The sequence below is a fragment of the Tamandua tetradactyla genome, chromosome 2 (assembly GCF_023851605.1).
Source record: "Tamandua tetradactyla isolate mTamTet1 chromosome 2, mTamTet1.pri, whole genome shotgun sequence".
Classification (NCBI taxonomy): domain Eukaryota; kingdom Metazoa; phylum Chordata; class Mammalia; order Pilosa; family Myrmecophagidae; genus Tamandua; species Tamandua tetradactyla.
Genome location: NC_135328.1, coordinates 69466967 through 69484880, shown reverse-complemented (window position 1 = coordinate 69484880; position 17914 = coordinate 69466967). Strand labels below are relative to the sequence as shown.

Below are 17914 nucleotides of genomic sequence, written 5' to 3'. Positions count from 1 at the left end.
AAGAAAACTCTAGATAAAAGAAGTGAAAACAATCTCCAGAATAAACTAATTAAGGTAATTAAATGCCTAGATGCCATCAAAAAATAACAAATCACACTAGGAAAATTAAAGATACGACCTAGTCAAAGGAACAAACCAACAATTCAAATGAGATACAGGAGTTGAAACAATTAATTCAGAATATACAAACAGACATGGAAAACCTCATCAAAAACCAAATCAATGAACTGAGGGAGGACATAAAGAAGGCAAGGAGTGAACAAAAAGAAGAAATTGAAAGTCTGAAAAAACAAATCACAGAACTTATGGGAATGAAAGGCACAGTAGAAGAGATGAAAAAAATAATGGAAACCTACAATGTTAGATTTTGAGAGGCAGGAGATAGGATCAGTGAACTGGAGGACAGAACATCTGAAATCCGACAAGCTAAAAAGAAAATATAGGGAAAAAAATGGGAAAATATGAGCAGGGGCCCAGGGAATTGAATGACAATATGAAGTGCACGAATATACATGTTGTGGGTGTCCCAGAAGGAGAAGAGAAGGGAAAAGGAGGAGAAAAACTAATGGAGGAAATTATCACTGAAAATTTCCCAACTCTTAATGAAAGACATAAAATTACAGATCCAAGCAGTGTACCCCAAAGAGAATACATCCAAACAGATGTACTCCAAGGCACTTACTAATCAGAATGTCAGAGGTCAAAAAGAAAGAGAGAATCTTGAAAGCAGCAAGAGAAAAGCAATCCATCACATACAAGGGAAGCCCAATAAGACTATGCATAGATTTCTCAGCAGAAACCATAGAGACAAGAAGACAGTGGGGTGATGTATTTAAATTACTAAAAGAGAAAAACTGCCAACAAAAGTGATGGGGGTGAGTAGAGAAAAGGAAAAATACCTGCTTATCAACTAACCCAGTGCTTAAGCAGCAGGATGAGGCAGTAAATTGACTGACAGGAAAAAGATAAAAGATACAATTAAAATTTTAGGTTTCTATATTTAAAGGATACAGACATTTTTTGTATAGAGATACACCGCTGGAGATCATATCTCTTGATTGGAATGAAAAAGATCCATCTGGGACCTCTGAGTTTACTGCTTCACATTCTTAGGAATATTCTACAGGTTCTAGGAAGGTACCTGTCTGCTAACACATTTAAAAGTACCTGGGTGAAGTGCTTGCTTCGGCAGCACATATACTAAAAGTACCTGGATGAAGATCTGCTTCAAAATAATCAGGGTGAATCAGGAGATAGAAATAGGGTAGATACTGGGTAATATGAGGTGAAGGGATACAGATTGTGCAACAGGACTGATTGTAAAAATTCAGAAATGGATAGCACAACACTAACTGTAATACAATAATGTTAGAACACTGAATGAAGCTGAATGTGAGAATGATAGAGGGAGGAGGCCTGGAGGCACAAATGAAATCAGAAGGAAAGATGGACGATAAAGACTGAGATGGTATAATCTAGGAATGCCTAGAGTATATAATGATAATGACTAAATGTATGAATTTAAAAATGTTTTGCATAAGGAAGAAGAAAGGAATGTCAATAATGCAGGGTGTTGAAAATGGTAATTAATATTTTAAAACTTTAACTTATGTGTGAAGACTAAAGCAAAAAGTGTTTACAAGGTACAAAATTTATATTTTGACTAGTGTATTTCCTACTATAACTTATGTGGACAACTTAATTGAATACCATAAGTATATGGAACCTTGAGTAGGGCATGAGATTTTGTAGGTTTGTCCAGAGTGATGCCTCGATAAATTCCAGAAGGATTTGAACAGTGAATAAAAAAAAGGATTTGCAAAGTCCCCTTGGGGGAATGGTGAGAAAGGGGGAAAATTCAACTTCCCCAAGTGGAGAATTCTTGATATTCTCAGAAGCAGTGGGGACAACCAAAGCAATAGGTTGAGCCACCAATCTTGGGGTTTGTTCATATGAAACTTAACACCACAAAGGATAGGCTAAACCTACTTAAAATTAGGCTTACGAGTCGCTTCCAAAAGAACATCTTTTGTTGCTCAGATTGGGGCCTCTCTCTCTCTCTCTCAGCCACATGACAAGCAAACTCACTGCCCTCCCCCTGTGTACATGGGACATGACTCCCAGGGGTGTGGACCTTCCTGCAAAGTGGGACAGAAATCCTAGAATGAGCTGGGACTCAGCACCAAGGGATTAAGAAAACCTCCTCCACCAAAAGGGGGAAGAGAGAAATGAGATAAAGTGTCAATGGCTGAGAGATTACAGAGTCCAGAGGTTATCCTCAAGGTTATTCTTATAATAACATTAAACAAATATCACCTTTTTAGTTAAGGCATAACAGAGAGGCTGGTGGGAACTGCCTGAAAATGTAGAGCTGTGTTCCAGTAGCCATGTTTCTTGAAGACAACTGTATAATGATATAACTTTCGCAATGTGACTATGTGATCATGAAAACCTTGTGTCTGATGCTTCTTTTATCTACCTTATGGAAAGATGAGTAAAACATATGGGTTAAAAATAAATAAATAATAGGGGGAACAAATGTTAAAATAAATTTAGATTGAAATGCTAGTGATCAATGAAAGGGAGGGGTAAGGGGTATGGTATGTATGAATTTTTTTCAGTTTTCTTTTTATTTCTTTTTCTGAATTGATGTAAATGTTCTAAGAAATGATCATGATGATGACTATACAACTGTGATAAAAAAAGAATGTTCATATTGTATGTTGATTGGTTTATTAATAAAAATTTTAAAAAATCTTCATGGGATTAAATATTTATATATATGTATCTCACATAGAATGCTGTCACTTTACAGCTTCTGAGACAATTCTATTAATGCTATGTCCTTTCTGATAAAAAATGTAAGGATCACAGAATTCCCACTGAAAGAATAAGTCAAAAATTTTCATGAACTTTTAATAACATAGATCCCTTTATGTAGAGATATAAATAAATTTAAACTATTTTCATTCATTAAAATTGGGATAAAATGATAAAGGCATACATGTCATCTGACAAGAAGCTAACAAACTGATATAACTGTTTCCAAGGCCAATCTTTGGCCGTTCTGTATTTTCCCTTCAATCAAAGTCTCCTTTTATAGATATATTGTACATTAGATATTCAGGCAAGAGTTCTGTGTAGAACACTAAAATACACATCCCATACAAAGAGAAAGCAGCTGCACTCAGCTTTAACTACTTTTTTGCCTTCCCAGGAAAAGTTGACCTGATTTTTCAAAAAACTCAGACATTCAGATTTTGTTATAATATCACTGGGCTTTTAAATGTTATAAACCATTTCAAAATTTTTTAAACATTATTTAGGTCAAATAAAACATTTCTGTGGTCCTAGGAAACCAATCTGTGTATGTGTAGGCTTTAATCAATTACGTTATATTAGTTTCATATTGCCACAGCAACCAATTAACACAAATTTAGTGTTAACACAATGTGAATTTATTCATACAAATGGAAACAAAATGTATGACCTTTAAGGACTGGTACTTTCATTCAGCCTTTAAGATTCCATAGCTCATTTGTGAAGCTCAGGTAGATATCAGAGAAGCTTAGCCTACCTGTAGGTATGCCTAAGAGTTACTTCTAGAGGATTTCTTTTGTTGCTCAGATGTAGCCTCACTCTCTCTAAGCTCAAATCTGCAAGTGAACTCATTGCCTTCCCCCCTACATGGGACATTATATCCAGGAGTGAAAGTCTCCCTGGCAGCATGGGAGATGACTTTCAGGGATAAGTCCAGCCCTGGCACCTGGGATCTACAATTCCATCCTGACCAAAAGTGGGGAAAGAAGCAGAACTAACACAGTATCAGTGGCAAAGAGAGTTCAAATAGAGTCAAAAGGGCTACTCTGGAAGTAGCTCTTACGCAGGCTTCAGTTAGACATTGCTACCTATCATAAATTGCCAAACCCCAATCAGGACCATTCCAGCCAAATCCTAAAGAACACTTAGGGCAATATATAAGATTCCACAAGGGTTCCATGCACTAGAGTAAATTTCCAGAAATCTACAACCTCCAGATGGGTCCCTGAACCAGATAAGCCCTGAAACTTAAGAGGACCCAGCCTTGCCAGAACATCAGATAGTTCCTCTTCCTACCCCATATTATTGACAGACCCTTACAACATGAAGTTAGAATGGCTATAGCCCAAATACCCCTAAAGAGAGGGATAGGAAAAGATGATGGTGGAGTTACACAGAGAAGATAGGATTTAACAAATGAACATGATTGCTGAACCATTAAATTGATACCTCTTTTAGTCTCCAGTATCTTAGAGCAGCAAGAAGTGAAAATCAAACTCTGAAATACGTTCTACAACTAATTGTGGTACTGTGCTTTGAAATTTATTGCTTTTTTGTATATACGTTATTTTTCCTAAAAAAGAAAAATAATTCGATTGTGATGACAAAAAAAAAACTTTTATGCCTTCTAGCCTCGTATATTCTGGAACAGCTAGAAGGAAAAATCTGAGAGGATTGTATGGTAGCCCACGATAAACTCTGGAATCTGTCCTGTAACTACCTGTTGAAAAGTGTTTTGAAAACTGCTTTTTTCTTTCTTTGCTTTGTATATATGTTATATTATACAATTAAAAAATTAAAAATAAATAAGATTCAATAGTTCATTCTTGTTTGATCCATTATTTGTTCAACACCTTTTCATTAAGAATCTACTCTTTAATCTGAGCTCAGCAATGGGGATATCATGGAAACAAGACAGAAATAAGTGAAGCTCTACTGGAGTTCAAGTCTAACGGAAAATACAAAGAATAGGCAATTAATTATATACAGACATATCACAAACTGCAAGTTTTTCAAAATATAACTCGATAATATGATATATAATATACCTGAAAAGATGTAAAAGTATAGACATACCAAGCGTTTGCTGAGGGTTCAGAAAGCATGCTCAAGGGAGCTTGTGTGGGACTTCTAAAACAGCAAAACAGGCCTCTATTACTACCACTAACAAAACATTCATCATTACCTATTTTCACTAGACTTCAATATATCAGGATAAACAAAGTGATTACAAATAGTTCATCTTTCCATTCTCTTAACAAGTGTCCTTCCTATGCATAGCAGAAGTTCTGAATTCTGATGAAATCTTATTTTTTACTTTCTTATTTATAGATCATGGTTTTAATGTCATGTCTAACAATAAACCCCAGGTCATGAAGATTTTCTATGTTTTTTTCCTACAAGTGTTAGAATTTTTATATTTTACATTTAGATCCATGATTCATTTTGAGTTTACATTTGTATAGGGATTGAGGTTTAGAACAAGGTTCATTTCCTAGCATCTGAATATCCAATTTTCCAATGCCATTTATTTAATGTTCTTTCTCCACTTAACTGGTTTTCACCTTGGCAAAAATTATGGCCATATTTGTGTGTATATATTTACTGATTCTCTTTTTCCATTCTATTAGTCTCTGTCTATACATCCCTTCACCAATACCACACGGTCTTGATAAATATGGCTTTATGGTAAGTCTAAGATGATGTATCTATTTAGTTACTTTACCTCATAAATTGTAGAATTAGCTTATCTCTACAAAAAATGTTGCTGGGATTTTGACTGGAACTGTATTGTGTCTATAGGTTAAATTGGGGAGAAATGAAATCTTTATGATATTGAGTCTTTTAATCATGAACATAATATGTATCTATTTATTTAGTTCTTTGATTTCGTTCATCAGAGTTTTATAGTTTTCAACAAACATTACATGTGTTTTTTTTAGACTTATACCTAAGTATTATATTTTTGGAGCTTATGTGATATCGTTTTTCATTTGGTTCCAATTTTACATTGCTAATATATGGAAATAAGACTGATTTCTTAGTGATGACCTTGTATACTACAACCTTGCTAAACTTATTAGCTCCAGGAGATTTTTTGTAGATTCCTTGTGATTTTCTATATAGACAATCACATCATCTGACATGTCACGTCAAATTATCATCTAAGGGACAGTTTTATTTTTTTCTTTCTAATCTGTATGCATTTTATTTCTTTTTCTTACCTTACTCCACCTGCAAAGACTTACAGCAAATGCTGAATATGGAAGGGGGATGGGGGACTAGATATTCTTGCTTTATTCCTGATCTTAGGAAAGCACCCAGGGTTTTCAGTTAAGCATGATGTTAGTTGTATCCTTTTGTTTTCCAGGATTTATTTTGTTCTTTAATCTTCTAATTTCTTGAACTTGGTACTTCAGTTCACTTGTTTGAATTCTTTGTGGATTAGTAACATATATTTAAGGGTAAAATTTTCCTCTGGGCACCACTTTAACTATATTTCGTAAATGAGATGGCCTAGAATCTTGTAAAAAGAATACATGATTTTGGGATATAGAGGGGAAAACATTATTGCATGCTACAGACTATGTTTAACAGGAAAATATCAACAGTACCATAGCAATACCAGGGGTACATAACAGGGGGAAGAACAAGAGTTAGGGGGAGTTTTAGATTTTCTGTTTGGTGAGAGTGTGTTTATTGGCTATCTTTCTCTTGGTAACAATGAAATTATCTAAAATAGAAAGTATTGATGGGCTGTTGACTTTGGACATTATATATGAGGCCCAGTAGATGGAGGTTTCTGAAAGATGCACTGACTGAAAACTAGGCTGGCAAACAGTGGTGTAAACATAGGATCGAACATGGTGATGCTATAAGAAGGAACAAAGTTGTGAGGCATGCAATGAACTGAGTGAACCGGTGGGACATTTGGTGATGTAAAATAGGCCAGAAACAAAGGAGCAAATGTTGTATGATCTCATTTGGAAAATAACTCAAAAGAAAAACGGGGCCTAGATTCTGGGCTCTTAGAGCAGTCACATTTAGCCTGGAGTTGTAACTGTTATGTCTAGATTTTGAGGGGCTGTTTTGTATTTGTATAACCTGGTATTTAGAGATAAGAATGAAGCCCATTGGGTCGGGATTAAGTAATTCGAAACATGGGGGAAGAAGACATTAGACCTTCACCTACTCTTTGAGACCAAAGGAAGAAAGTTTTATTATGTCCAGAACCTACATCTTTGGTAGGACATAATCTAATCAACCTGTCTGAATAGATCATTTAAACAATCCAAACACAGAGCCCAGAATAGAACGAGGGCCTTTAATCCTATACAGCATAATGCAATGCCTGGATACATCCCAGAGAATATTTTAAGTAGATAATCAAAAAGTTTTGGTAAAGTCCCTTGAAGGATGGGAGAAAAATTATGAAACTATTAAACTTTACCACTGGGGAAACCCCAGGTACTGTGGCAAACATTAGGGACACCCAAATCAATAGGCCAAGCCCTTGATCTTGAGGCTTGCTCGTGTGAAGCTTACGTATATAGCAGAGAAGCTTAGCCTGCCTATAGGTATGACTAAGAGTCGCCTCCAAAGGATCTCTCTTGTTGTTCAGATGTGGTCTCTCTCTCTCTCTCTCTAAGACCAACTCTGCAGGTGAAACCACTGCCCTCCCCACTCCATGGGACATGACATACAGGGATGAGGATCTCCCTTGATGGTGTGGGAGATGACTACCAGGGATGAGCCTGGCCCTGGCACCATGGCCCCAACAATGCCTTCCTAACAAATGGGGGAAAATAAGTCTATCAAATAAGGTATCAACGGCTGAGAGAGTTCAAATAGTCGAGAGGCCACTCCTGAGGTCACTCTTACACACACTTCAGTTAAGCATTGCCACCTATCATAATCTGCCAAACCCCAACCAAAACCATTCCTGTCAATCCTAAAGAATTCCTGGGGCATTATTTAAGATTCTATAAAGATTCCATGCACAGGGTAACTTTCTAAAACTTACAATCTCCAGATGGGTCTGGACCAAATAAGTCCTCAAGTGCAAAGGGGCCAGCCTTTCCAGAACATCAACTAGTTCCATCCCCCTATCCCATATTATTGACAACCCCTTCCAACATGAAAATGTTGAAATGGGCATAGCCCAAATACCCCTAAAGAATGGGAGGAAGATCAAAGGTGAAAATCAGGTTTAACAAATGAGTATGACTGCTGAATCATTATACTGATATTTCTTCTAGCCTCCAGTGCTTCAGAGCAGTTAGAAATAAAAACCTAAGATTGTGAAATTATAACCCATACCAAACTGTAAAACTGGTTCTACAACTAATCATTGTGAAGGACTTTGAAATTCATTGCTTTTATGTATATACGTTATTTAAAGAGAAGGAGGAGTATAACAGAGAAGACAGGATTTAACAAATGAGTATGACTGCTGAATCATTATACTGATAATTCTATTGGTCTCCAGTGTCTTGAAGCAGCTAGAAGAAAAAATGAAAAATCGTGGAACAATAAGCAATACCAAACTTTGATGTTTGTTTTATGACTGCTTGTTAAAGTATACTTAGAAATGTATTGTTTTTTGTATATATGTTTTATCTCACAATTTGAAAAAAATGAAAAACAAAAAAGAGATGACCTACAATGCTCACATGTATTTTTTTGCACTATTTTTTGGACATACAGTATGCCGGTTTGAAACTATTATGTACCCCCCAAAAAGCCATGTTTCAATCCTGACCCAATCTTGTGGGGGCAGCTGTTCCTTTTAACCCTGATTCAGTATTACTGGGGTGGAAGCTTTTGATTAGATTATCTCCATAGGGGATGTGGTGTGACCAATTCTGGGTGTGACCTTTTGATTACATGGAGATGTGACTCCACCCATTCAAGGTGGGTCTTAATTAGTTTATTAGAGTCCTTTAACAGGGGAAACATTTTGAAGAAACCTCAGATGCAAATGCTTGGAGAAAGTTGCTTCGCAGCTGACAGAGACAGGTGTTTGGAGATGTTTGGAGTGTCGACAATGAGAGCAGATGCCTAGACATGGGCAGAGCCCAGCAGACGTTGCCATGCACCTACCCATTAAATACTTAAGTATGTCAGAAACCAGAGCTGAGTTCCAGAGGAGCTAAGTGAAGACCCACAAATGCTTACAGAGAAAGTCACTGGCATCAGAAGCTGGAAGCAATGGAACCAGAAACAAGGACCAGCAGATGCCAGTCTCATGCCTTCCCAGATCAGCTTTCCTTAAGCCAATGTACCTTTCTCTGGATGCCTTAGCTAGGACATGTTTATGGCATTAAAACTGTGAACTTAAAACATTACATTCCCTTTTTAAGAGCCATTCCATTTCTGGTATATTGCTTTCCAACAGTACTGGCAAACTAATACATATAGTATTAAAATTATGCTGAAATCATAAAGCAAACTGAAGAAATTTTTAGCTTTTCCTAATGGCTGGACTAATTTAGATAACACAGCTGTCATCTGTTTGCTGGCATTTATTGAACATTTTATTATTTGTAAGATATACGTATTGACTCATGTAAATAATAATTCAGTCATGAATCTATGTTGTCTTGGTGTTTTTTTTTTTTCAAAAGTACATCTTTTATCATCTCTCATTTCTTCATGTTAAACTCTTCAGGTTCCCTACTTTTGGGGGTATCAATTTGGTTAATCTGTATATTGCTAGGAAATCTCCTGTCATCTTCAAGTTTGTTAAAACAATGTGGACATATAGGAACTTATTCTTCTAAGCTTACACATATCTCCTTCTTCCTCCTGAATCTCAATTACAATTGATCTCCATTTATTTCCTTAATGAGACCCAAAAGGAATTCATCGATATTACTTATCTTTACAAAGACCAAGCTTATAGATTTGTCTTTACAAATTTTTTTTCTACTTCATTTGTTTCAACTTTTACATTTCTTATTTCATTTTTCAAACTCTCTTCTTTGTTATTTTTCTAATTCCTTAAGATGTGAACTAAGTTCTTGAGCCAGTTTATTGTATGTAAATTTTCCTTTTATACTTAGCTTTGCAATGCTGGGATGGAAGTCTGCAAAATTCTTTCTTCTTTGGTTAGGTTCCAGCAAAATTCTTCATACCAAACTGTGAAATCTGTTCTATAACTAAACGTTGTGCTGAAATCATTACTTGTTTGTATATATGTTATTTTTCATAAAAAAGAAGAAAAAAAGTTGATTGTGATGATAAAAAAATATTTATTCCCTCTAGCCTCCTATAATTCTGGAGAAGCTTGAAGGAAAAATCTGAGAGAATCGTATGGTAGCTCATGACAAATTCTGAGATATGTCTTATAACTACTTGTGGAAGAGTGCTTTGAAAACTATTGCTTTTTTCTTTCTTTGCTTTGTATACACGTTATAATACAATAAAAAGAAAGTCAGAAAAAACCAACTGTAAGTCTTATTCTAAATCCTCACATAAAATGTAACTCCTTTATAAACTGTTCTTTTAGTCAAATGGCTTGTTACATTTTCCCTTTATTGGTAAGAGTCCCAAATTTGAACCGGATTCTTTAAGTGGTCAAACTCTGCCACACAAATAGTGACAAACGACATCATGTGCCTCCTATGTGATTCAACAAGCAGTACACCAGCCATGAATAGAGTGATCACACAGTTTATGACTATTATCCTGGGTCATGATTTGGAAAAATAAATTATAAGGTCACCCAATCTATTATATAGTCTTGCCAAAAAAGTTTAAACTGAAGTTAATATAAACTTTAAACCCAACTTCCAATTTATAGGAAATACAGGAAAGAAAGACAAGTTCAGTAACACCACAAGGAAATAATATAACACTTATATCCCAAATGTGAGACTTTCTAAAAAACAATTGGTCAAAACTTTATAAAAAAATCAATGTCATGAAAATCAAAAGAGAGTCAGAGAGAGGTATTCTAGATTGAAAGGTAATATAATAATCAAATGGAACACATGTACTGACTAGATCCTTTATCAGAATCAATTAAAATAAATAAATATACTATAAAAGAGTTTTTGAATTAGTGGGGGAAATTTGATATGGGCTATATATTGGATGGTATTATTTGAATTACTCTTTATTTTCCTAAGGGTGATAATATTGTGGCTATGTAGGATAATGTCCTTATTTTTAGGAGGTGAATACTGAATTGTTTAGGCATGAAATTTCACGGTATCTGCAAATTATCTGTAAATGGTTCTGGGGGAAAAATGACAAATACAAAGAAAGATACAAAGCAAATATGGCAAGTGGTTAACATTGCTGAATTTAATTGATGGGTATGTGGACGTTCCTTTTATCATTCATTCAACCTTAAGGTAAGCTTGAAGTTTCTCAAAAAGCTTGAACAGGAAATTTCATCAGAACATATATGGTTATAGGTTTTTTCTCATTATTCTTGACATAGTCTTAAGCCTTTAACTCAGGAAAATTTAATCCTATCATTTCTTTAATAATTCTTTTGCCCATTTGTTTCTCATTCTACAACTTCCAGGATGTGCATAACAGGTCTCTTAAAACCACCTTCCAAGTTCTCCATGAACTACATGTGGGATTTACATTTTTGGTGGTTTCTTTCTATAACTACTCTGTATTTAGTCATTCAACTTGATTTTTCTGGCAATGATTTGATTCTCAGTCATGGGTAATCTCTTTATCAGTTTATTTATTGAACTTGGAAATTTAGAACTTTTTAGTTCCTGAAAATTTTATTTGTGCTCTAATTGCATTTTTTGAGAGTATTCATTACCTGTAAATTTTCTTCCCAACAGTCTGTTAATTTTGTGATCAACAGAAGCTGTCTGTTTTAGTTATTCAGCTCAAGCTTCCTCTTTCAAGTTAATGAATTTCTTTAATTGTTCTTTGTCTACTCATAGATTAATGTTTCTTCAGCATCCAGACAGGCCAAGCTACTGGTGCCTATTACAGAGTCAAAAACCAATAGGTACCAGCAGACATGGGAATTTTCAACACCAAGTATGTTAACAAATACAACCCTCTGCTGAAGCACAGGAAGGTTCACCACCAGTTCAGTTTCCCTCTATATGGATAAACAGGACTGAACTGTCCCTCTAAGTACAAAGCAAGTAGAAAGGTATCACATATTCAAATCTAAAAACTCAGTCATTTAGACCCTCTTAGGTAGCCTCATAAGGCTTTGAGGAAAGGCCTTTACTACCTGGGGCTTTAGATTTTTGCTCAATACCAAAGAAAATGAAGCTCCCTACCTGCATTCGTCCTTGGACATTTAAAGATAACTCAAGAAGCATGCAACTAGCTGAATGAACCTTAAGAGCTGTACGTTAAATGAAATGTCAGGAACAAAAAGACAAATATTATTATGCCTCATTCATATGGACTAATTATAATATAAAAATGTGTGAACCAAAGTTCAGAGCATAGGTTATCAGGCTGGGGCTTATTGTAAATCGTCCTAGATTGTAAGCTCTTACAGCAGTCACATATATTCAGGAGGTATAACGTTAATTCTAAATTCTGAGATACTGAGCTGTTTGACATGGTCCTTCCCAGAAACTTTGGGTATTTATGTGACACCTGAGACTCAGAGTTAGCACTCTGAAGCTATGAAAGTCAGCAGTACATCATACATGATCTGTTTGAAAAGATGAAAAAGTGATCAGACATCAAGTAGAGATTTGAACAAAGTTGATCTGGGTAGGACTAAGGTTTATCAGAAGACTGGGTAAAGGATGATATCATCTGTATTTTAAAACTTCAACTTCTGTGTGAGACTAAAGGGAGAGATGTTTATTTGGTGCAAATTTATATGCTGGGTAGTGTGCTTCCTAATTTAACTTGTATGATCAGTTTAGTTGAACACTATAAGTATATAGAATCTTGAATAGGGCATGAGATTGTGTTGCTTTAACAAGTTAGTGTCATGCCCCAATAAATAAAGAGTGATTTGGACAGTGAACAAAGAAGTATTTGCAAAGTTTCTTTGGGAGAATGGGGATAAAGGGGAAATATTCAACTTCCCCATCTGGAGACTTTCTGATACTTTCCCAAGCAGTGGGGACAACCAAATCAATAGGTCAAGCCCTCAATCTTGGGGTTCACCCCTATGAAACTTTTCCAGCAAAGGACAGGCTAAGCCTACTTAAAATTAGGACTAAGAGTCACCCCCAGAGAACCTCTTCTGTTGCTCAGATGTGGCCTCTCTCTTTTTAAGCTGACATGGCAAGTGAACTCATTGCCCTCCTCCCTATGTGGGACATAACTCTCGGGGGTATAAATCTCCCTGGCAATGTGGGACAGAAATCCTGGGATGAGACAGGACCCAGCATCAAAGGACTGAGAAAACCTTCTTGATCAAAAGGGGAAAGGGAGAAATGAGACAAAATTAAGTTTCAGTGGCTGAGAGATTTCAAACAGAGTCGAGAAGTCATCCTGGAGGTTATTCTAACATACAATCTAGACATCCCCTTTTCAGTTTATAGTGTATTGGAGTGGCTGGAAGGAAGTACCTGAAACTGTAGAGCTGTGTTCCAGCAGTCTCGTTTCTTGAAGATGATCGTATAATGATATAAGTTTTGCAATGTGACTGTGTGATTGTGAAAACCTTGTGCCTGATGCTCCTTTTATCTAGGGTACAGACAGATGAGTAAAAAATATGGATAAAAAATAAACAAATGATAGGGGAAACAAAGGTTAAAATAAGGTTTGGATAAAGGTTGGATAGATGGAAATGCTGGTGATCAATGAGAGGGAGGGGTAAGGGGTATGGTATGCATGAGTTTTTTCTTTTTTCTTTCTTTTTCTGGAGTGATGCAAATACTCAAAAAAATGAGATGGTGATGAATACATAACTATGTGATGATACTGTGAACCATTGATTGATACCATGTATGGAATGTTTGTTAAGTTTTCAACAATAAAAATATTAAAAAATAAATAAATAAAAATAAAAATAACTCAAAACCTCCATCCCTCTTTCTTGGCTCTTCTAATTTCATCATTTAGTTGATAACTATTGATCCAAAGAGGAAGTGGGGTGGGGGGAATTAGGAACACAAGTTAAAGTCACCATTGTTCCACATTAGCATCCTATTCCATCTTCACTGCTTCACATTGTACTGTATCTCCCCAACTGATAACTAACATTAATATTAATAACAGACTATTCATTAGTTCATTTAATCCCAACAATCCTATGAAGCAGGGATTATCTCCATTTTGCAGATGAAAAAAGTGATGTTGGGACAGTTAAGTGATTCAAAAAAAACAGCCTTCAAAACCAGGTCCATTTATATGAAAGCCAGCAGTCTATTCATAACAATGCTTTCAACTTTTATATCATTTCTATGAATTTAGGCACATAAATTTCTCTGGGCCTTATATTTCCATTTATAAAATGGATGTCGTATGAAATTAATGAGAATAAATGCACAAAAAATGCTTTTAAAGTGTCTGGCATACAATGATCAATAAGTGTAAGCTATTGGCATTTTATCCGACATCTTCTAGTTAAGACATACGGTTTTTTAAAAATTTAGCCTATGTTCTAAAGTAACTGAAAAGAATCACAATGATCTAGGACTTTTAAACTCCACTAGTAGCCATCATGACAATTTGTTAATTTTTGTGATTATTCAACCAACTCACTTGCTGTATTAAAAATAAATGAGAACAGTCTTACAACCATATTGTAAAAATGGGTTCTTCATAAGAATCATTTTGAATCTATACACCATTTTAAATAAAACGAGTCAGGAGTCAAACACTTTATTTTGTAATTTTGTAAAATAATTAAATTTCTACTGTAAGTGATCATCTGCAATTTAATGGCTTTTAACTGAAGAGAAAGTAGCTGCAGTGTTCAGGTGTAAAAAATAAAGAACTTGGATGATGGTCCCAAACTGGGAAAAATAGATTAGGAAAGTAAGTGCAATCAAGAAAAATGCCAACTCAGGATTCATTTTTTTTACATGGGCACACACTGAGAAACAGGAATCTTGTAAGTAGCAGCAGGAAGCAAAATGACCAATTTAGATAATTTAAGAAACTTTAAAAGTACTAAAAAGTGACAAACTGTAAATGCTTAAACTAGCTGAACTACAGTAGTATAAATGATTATACTAACAAATGTTTTAAAGCTAAGTATTTTGAAGAAAAGTAAGAATGTTTAGAGATATGTACATTTTCTACTTGATGGTTAAGTATAAATTACCTGATGGCATTCTCAGGTATGATGTATGTGATGATTAGCATCAACAGTATGATGAGTATAGGCAGACAAGCAATTTGGTGAGCTTTTCAAAGTTTCAGTACAAGTGGGCAATTTGATGCTCTCTACAGTTATAACACGAAATTAAATGGTCCATTTTTGATGAGACTTATCAACAACATTCTGACTATTAGAAATGAAAAATAAGTCAAGATTTCAGATTCAGCATGTATTTCTTATTTATACTACTGCCTCTGACAATTTTTTTTTATTTCTGCTACCACTTTTCTTTAAACAAAATCTTTTTAATTGTTCAGGAAAAGTGCCTAGCTATGCAAAGAGAACTTTGCAAAAAGAGATGCCAATCAGTCTTTACAATCACTAAAGAAATGTTTAAGGCAAAATTCCTCAACAGATGCTAAAATTAGCATGAAAAAGTTTGATGAACAGTGGCAGGGCAGAAAAATCTAGGAGGAAAAATAATTGGCATGTTTTTCTTGACTAGTAAGCTTCCCAAAACTTGAAGCAAATTTTACCATCACAATTATCAAATTATATATACCTATTTTATCTGTGAAATGAGGCTAACATCACCTAACATTAATAGAGATGTAGAAGTATTCAATAAGAAAAAGGATTCAAAGTTATAAGCACAGTGCCCAATACATAGCGAGCGATATGAATCTGCTTCATGTTGAAATCCCGATTTTCCTAGAACCGTATGTAAAAAACCACATTAATATTAAAAGGAATTAACTCCATTATAATATATACCAAAAAGACCAATCATTATAGACCCTAGGTCACCATAAGTAAACAAATCAATTCTGTACAATGAATTATTTTATATAATTAAAAACAGTAAAGCAATCACATGATTGAGGTAAGAAATCACCAAAGGAAAAAGAAGAAATTTTTAAATGAAAATGAAAGCTTTTAACTTACTGACTGACTAAATCAGATCCTATTTTAGCGCCATCATCTGCTTCCTCTTCCATGTCAGAGTCCATACCATTGTCACCTAGAAAATGAAACAAACAGTATGAAAGCTTGCTTATAATAACATCAAAATGATTTAACCATTACACTGAAAGTGATGTAGATTAAGGAACTTCATAACTGAAATATTATATTTTAAAATTGCCTATACTTCAGGCTGAGCCCCCAATCTTAGGGTTTGCTCATATGAAACTTAACCCTGCAAAGGATAGGCTAAGTCTATTTAAAATTAGGCCTAAGAGTCACCCCCAAGAGAACCTCTTTTGTTGCTCAGATGTGGCCTCTTTCTCTCAGCCAAGACAAGCAAACTCACTGCCCTCCCCCTCTCTACGTGGGACATGACTCCCAGGAGTGTGGATCTTCCTGGCAACGTGGGACAGAAATCCTAGAATGAGCAGAGACTCAGCATCAAGGGATTGAGAAAAACCCTAGAATGAGCTGAGGCTCAGCCTCAAGGGATTGAGAAAATCTTCTCCACCAAAAAGGGGAAGAGCAAAATGAGACAAAATAAAGTGTCAATGGCTGAGAGATTCCAAACAGAATCGAGAGGTTATCCTGGAGGTTATTCTTACGCATTAAACAGATATCACCTTGTTAGTCAAGATGTAATGGATAGGCTGGAAGGAACTGCCTGAAAATGTAGAGCTGTGTTCCAGTAGCCATGTTTCTTGAAGATGATTGTATAAGGATATAGCTTTCACAATGTGACTGTGTGATTGTGAAAACCTTGTGTCTGATGCTTTTTTTATCTACCTTATCAACAGATAAGTAAAACATACAGGATAAACACAAATAATAGAGGGAACAAATGTTAAAATAAATTTACATTGAAATGCTAGTGATCAATGAAAGGGAGGGGTAAGGGGTATGGTATTTATGATTTTTTTTCTGTTGTCTTTTTATTTCTTTTTCTGAACTGATGCAAATGTTCTAAGAAATGATCATGATGATGAATATGCAACTACGTGATGATATTGTGAATTAGTGATTATATATGTAGAATGGAATGATCATAAGCTAAGAATGTTTGCGTTTGTTGTTATATTTTTTTAAAAAATCTAAAAATTAATTTAAAAATCGCCTATACTTAAAATTGTTTTTTTAAATACCTTATTAGATATTTTGATTGTTGCCCCTTAATCTATTATATAAATATATACATTCGTAAGAACGTATGTATGTATATAGAGTATACACATGTATACATCTATTGCCAGAGTGACAAAATTCCATTAAGCTATTCAACGTTTTAAAAGGAAGCTAGTTCTAGAAATTAAAAGTCTCCATTTTATTTTTTGCTCCTTTTCCTCTGACACTAATGTAGAAGTCATGGCAATGTTTCAAAAAAACATTTAGAAAAAGATCTCATGATTGAAAATCGAAAATTCTAGAAATAATAGTATCACAAAGCAGACATATAAATGTCAGCAAACTCACCTTTCATGCGGGAGACCTGGGTTTGTTTTTGGACCATGCACCAAAAAAAAAAAGAAAGAAAGAAAGAAAAGAAAAACACTAGCAAACTGCAAAGAATTCTAACTCTGCACTTGGGTCATCTTTGAGCAGAAATAGTATGTGACTCGTAACGTAAATCTATGAAGAAAATAAAGCAGCAAGTAAAATACATATTTTAAGGGAAATCTTTGTCATCTCAACAACTACTTTTTACTATGCACAAATTTATGCTCTTATCTACAAACTTTGATTTGGAAAAAAATGTGCATAACCTGATCCATTCTTGAATGATATTATGGTATGTAAACTATATTTATCAGTATAAATAGAAAGTAAAAATACTCATCAATGATTACCCAACCATAGCCAAGCAAGAAACAGAATAGAAAAGTGTTTATATTGAATACAGTA

General features: G+C 34.9%; 1 protein-coding gene across 1 annotated transcript in view; it reads right to left on the bottom strand.

The window, feature by feature from the left end:
- Positions 1-17914, bottom strand: part of CAAP1 (caspase activity and apoptosis inhibitor 1) — a 65261-nt gene that overhangs the window by 37759 nt on the left and 9588 nt on the right. The window contains exon 4 of the mRNA XM_077148006.1: positions 15995-16070. Coding sequence (XP_077004121.1) covers positions 15995-16070 — 76 coding nt within the window. The remainder of the gene's footprint in view (positions 1-15994; positions 16071-17914) is intronic.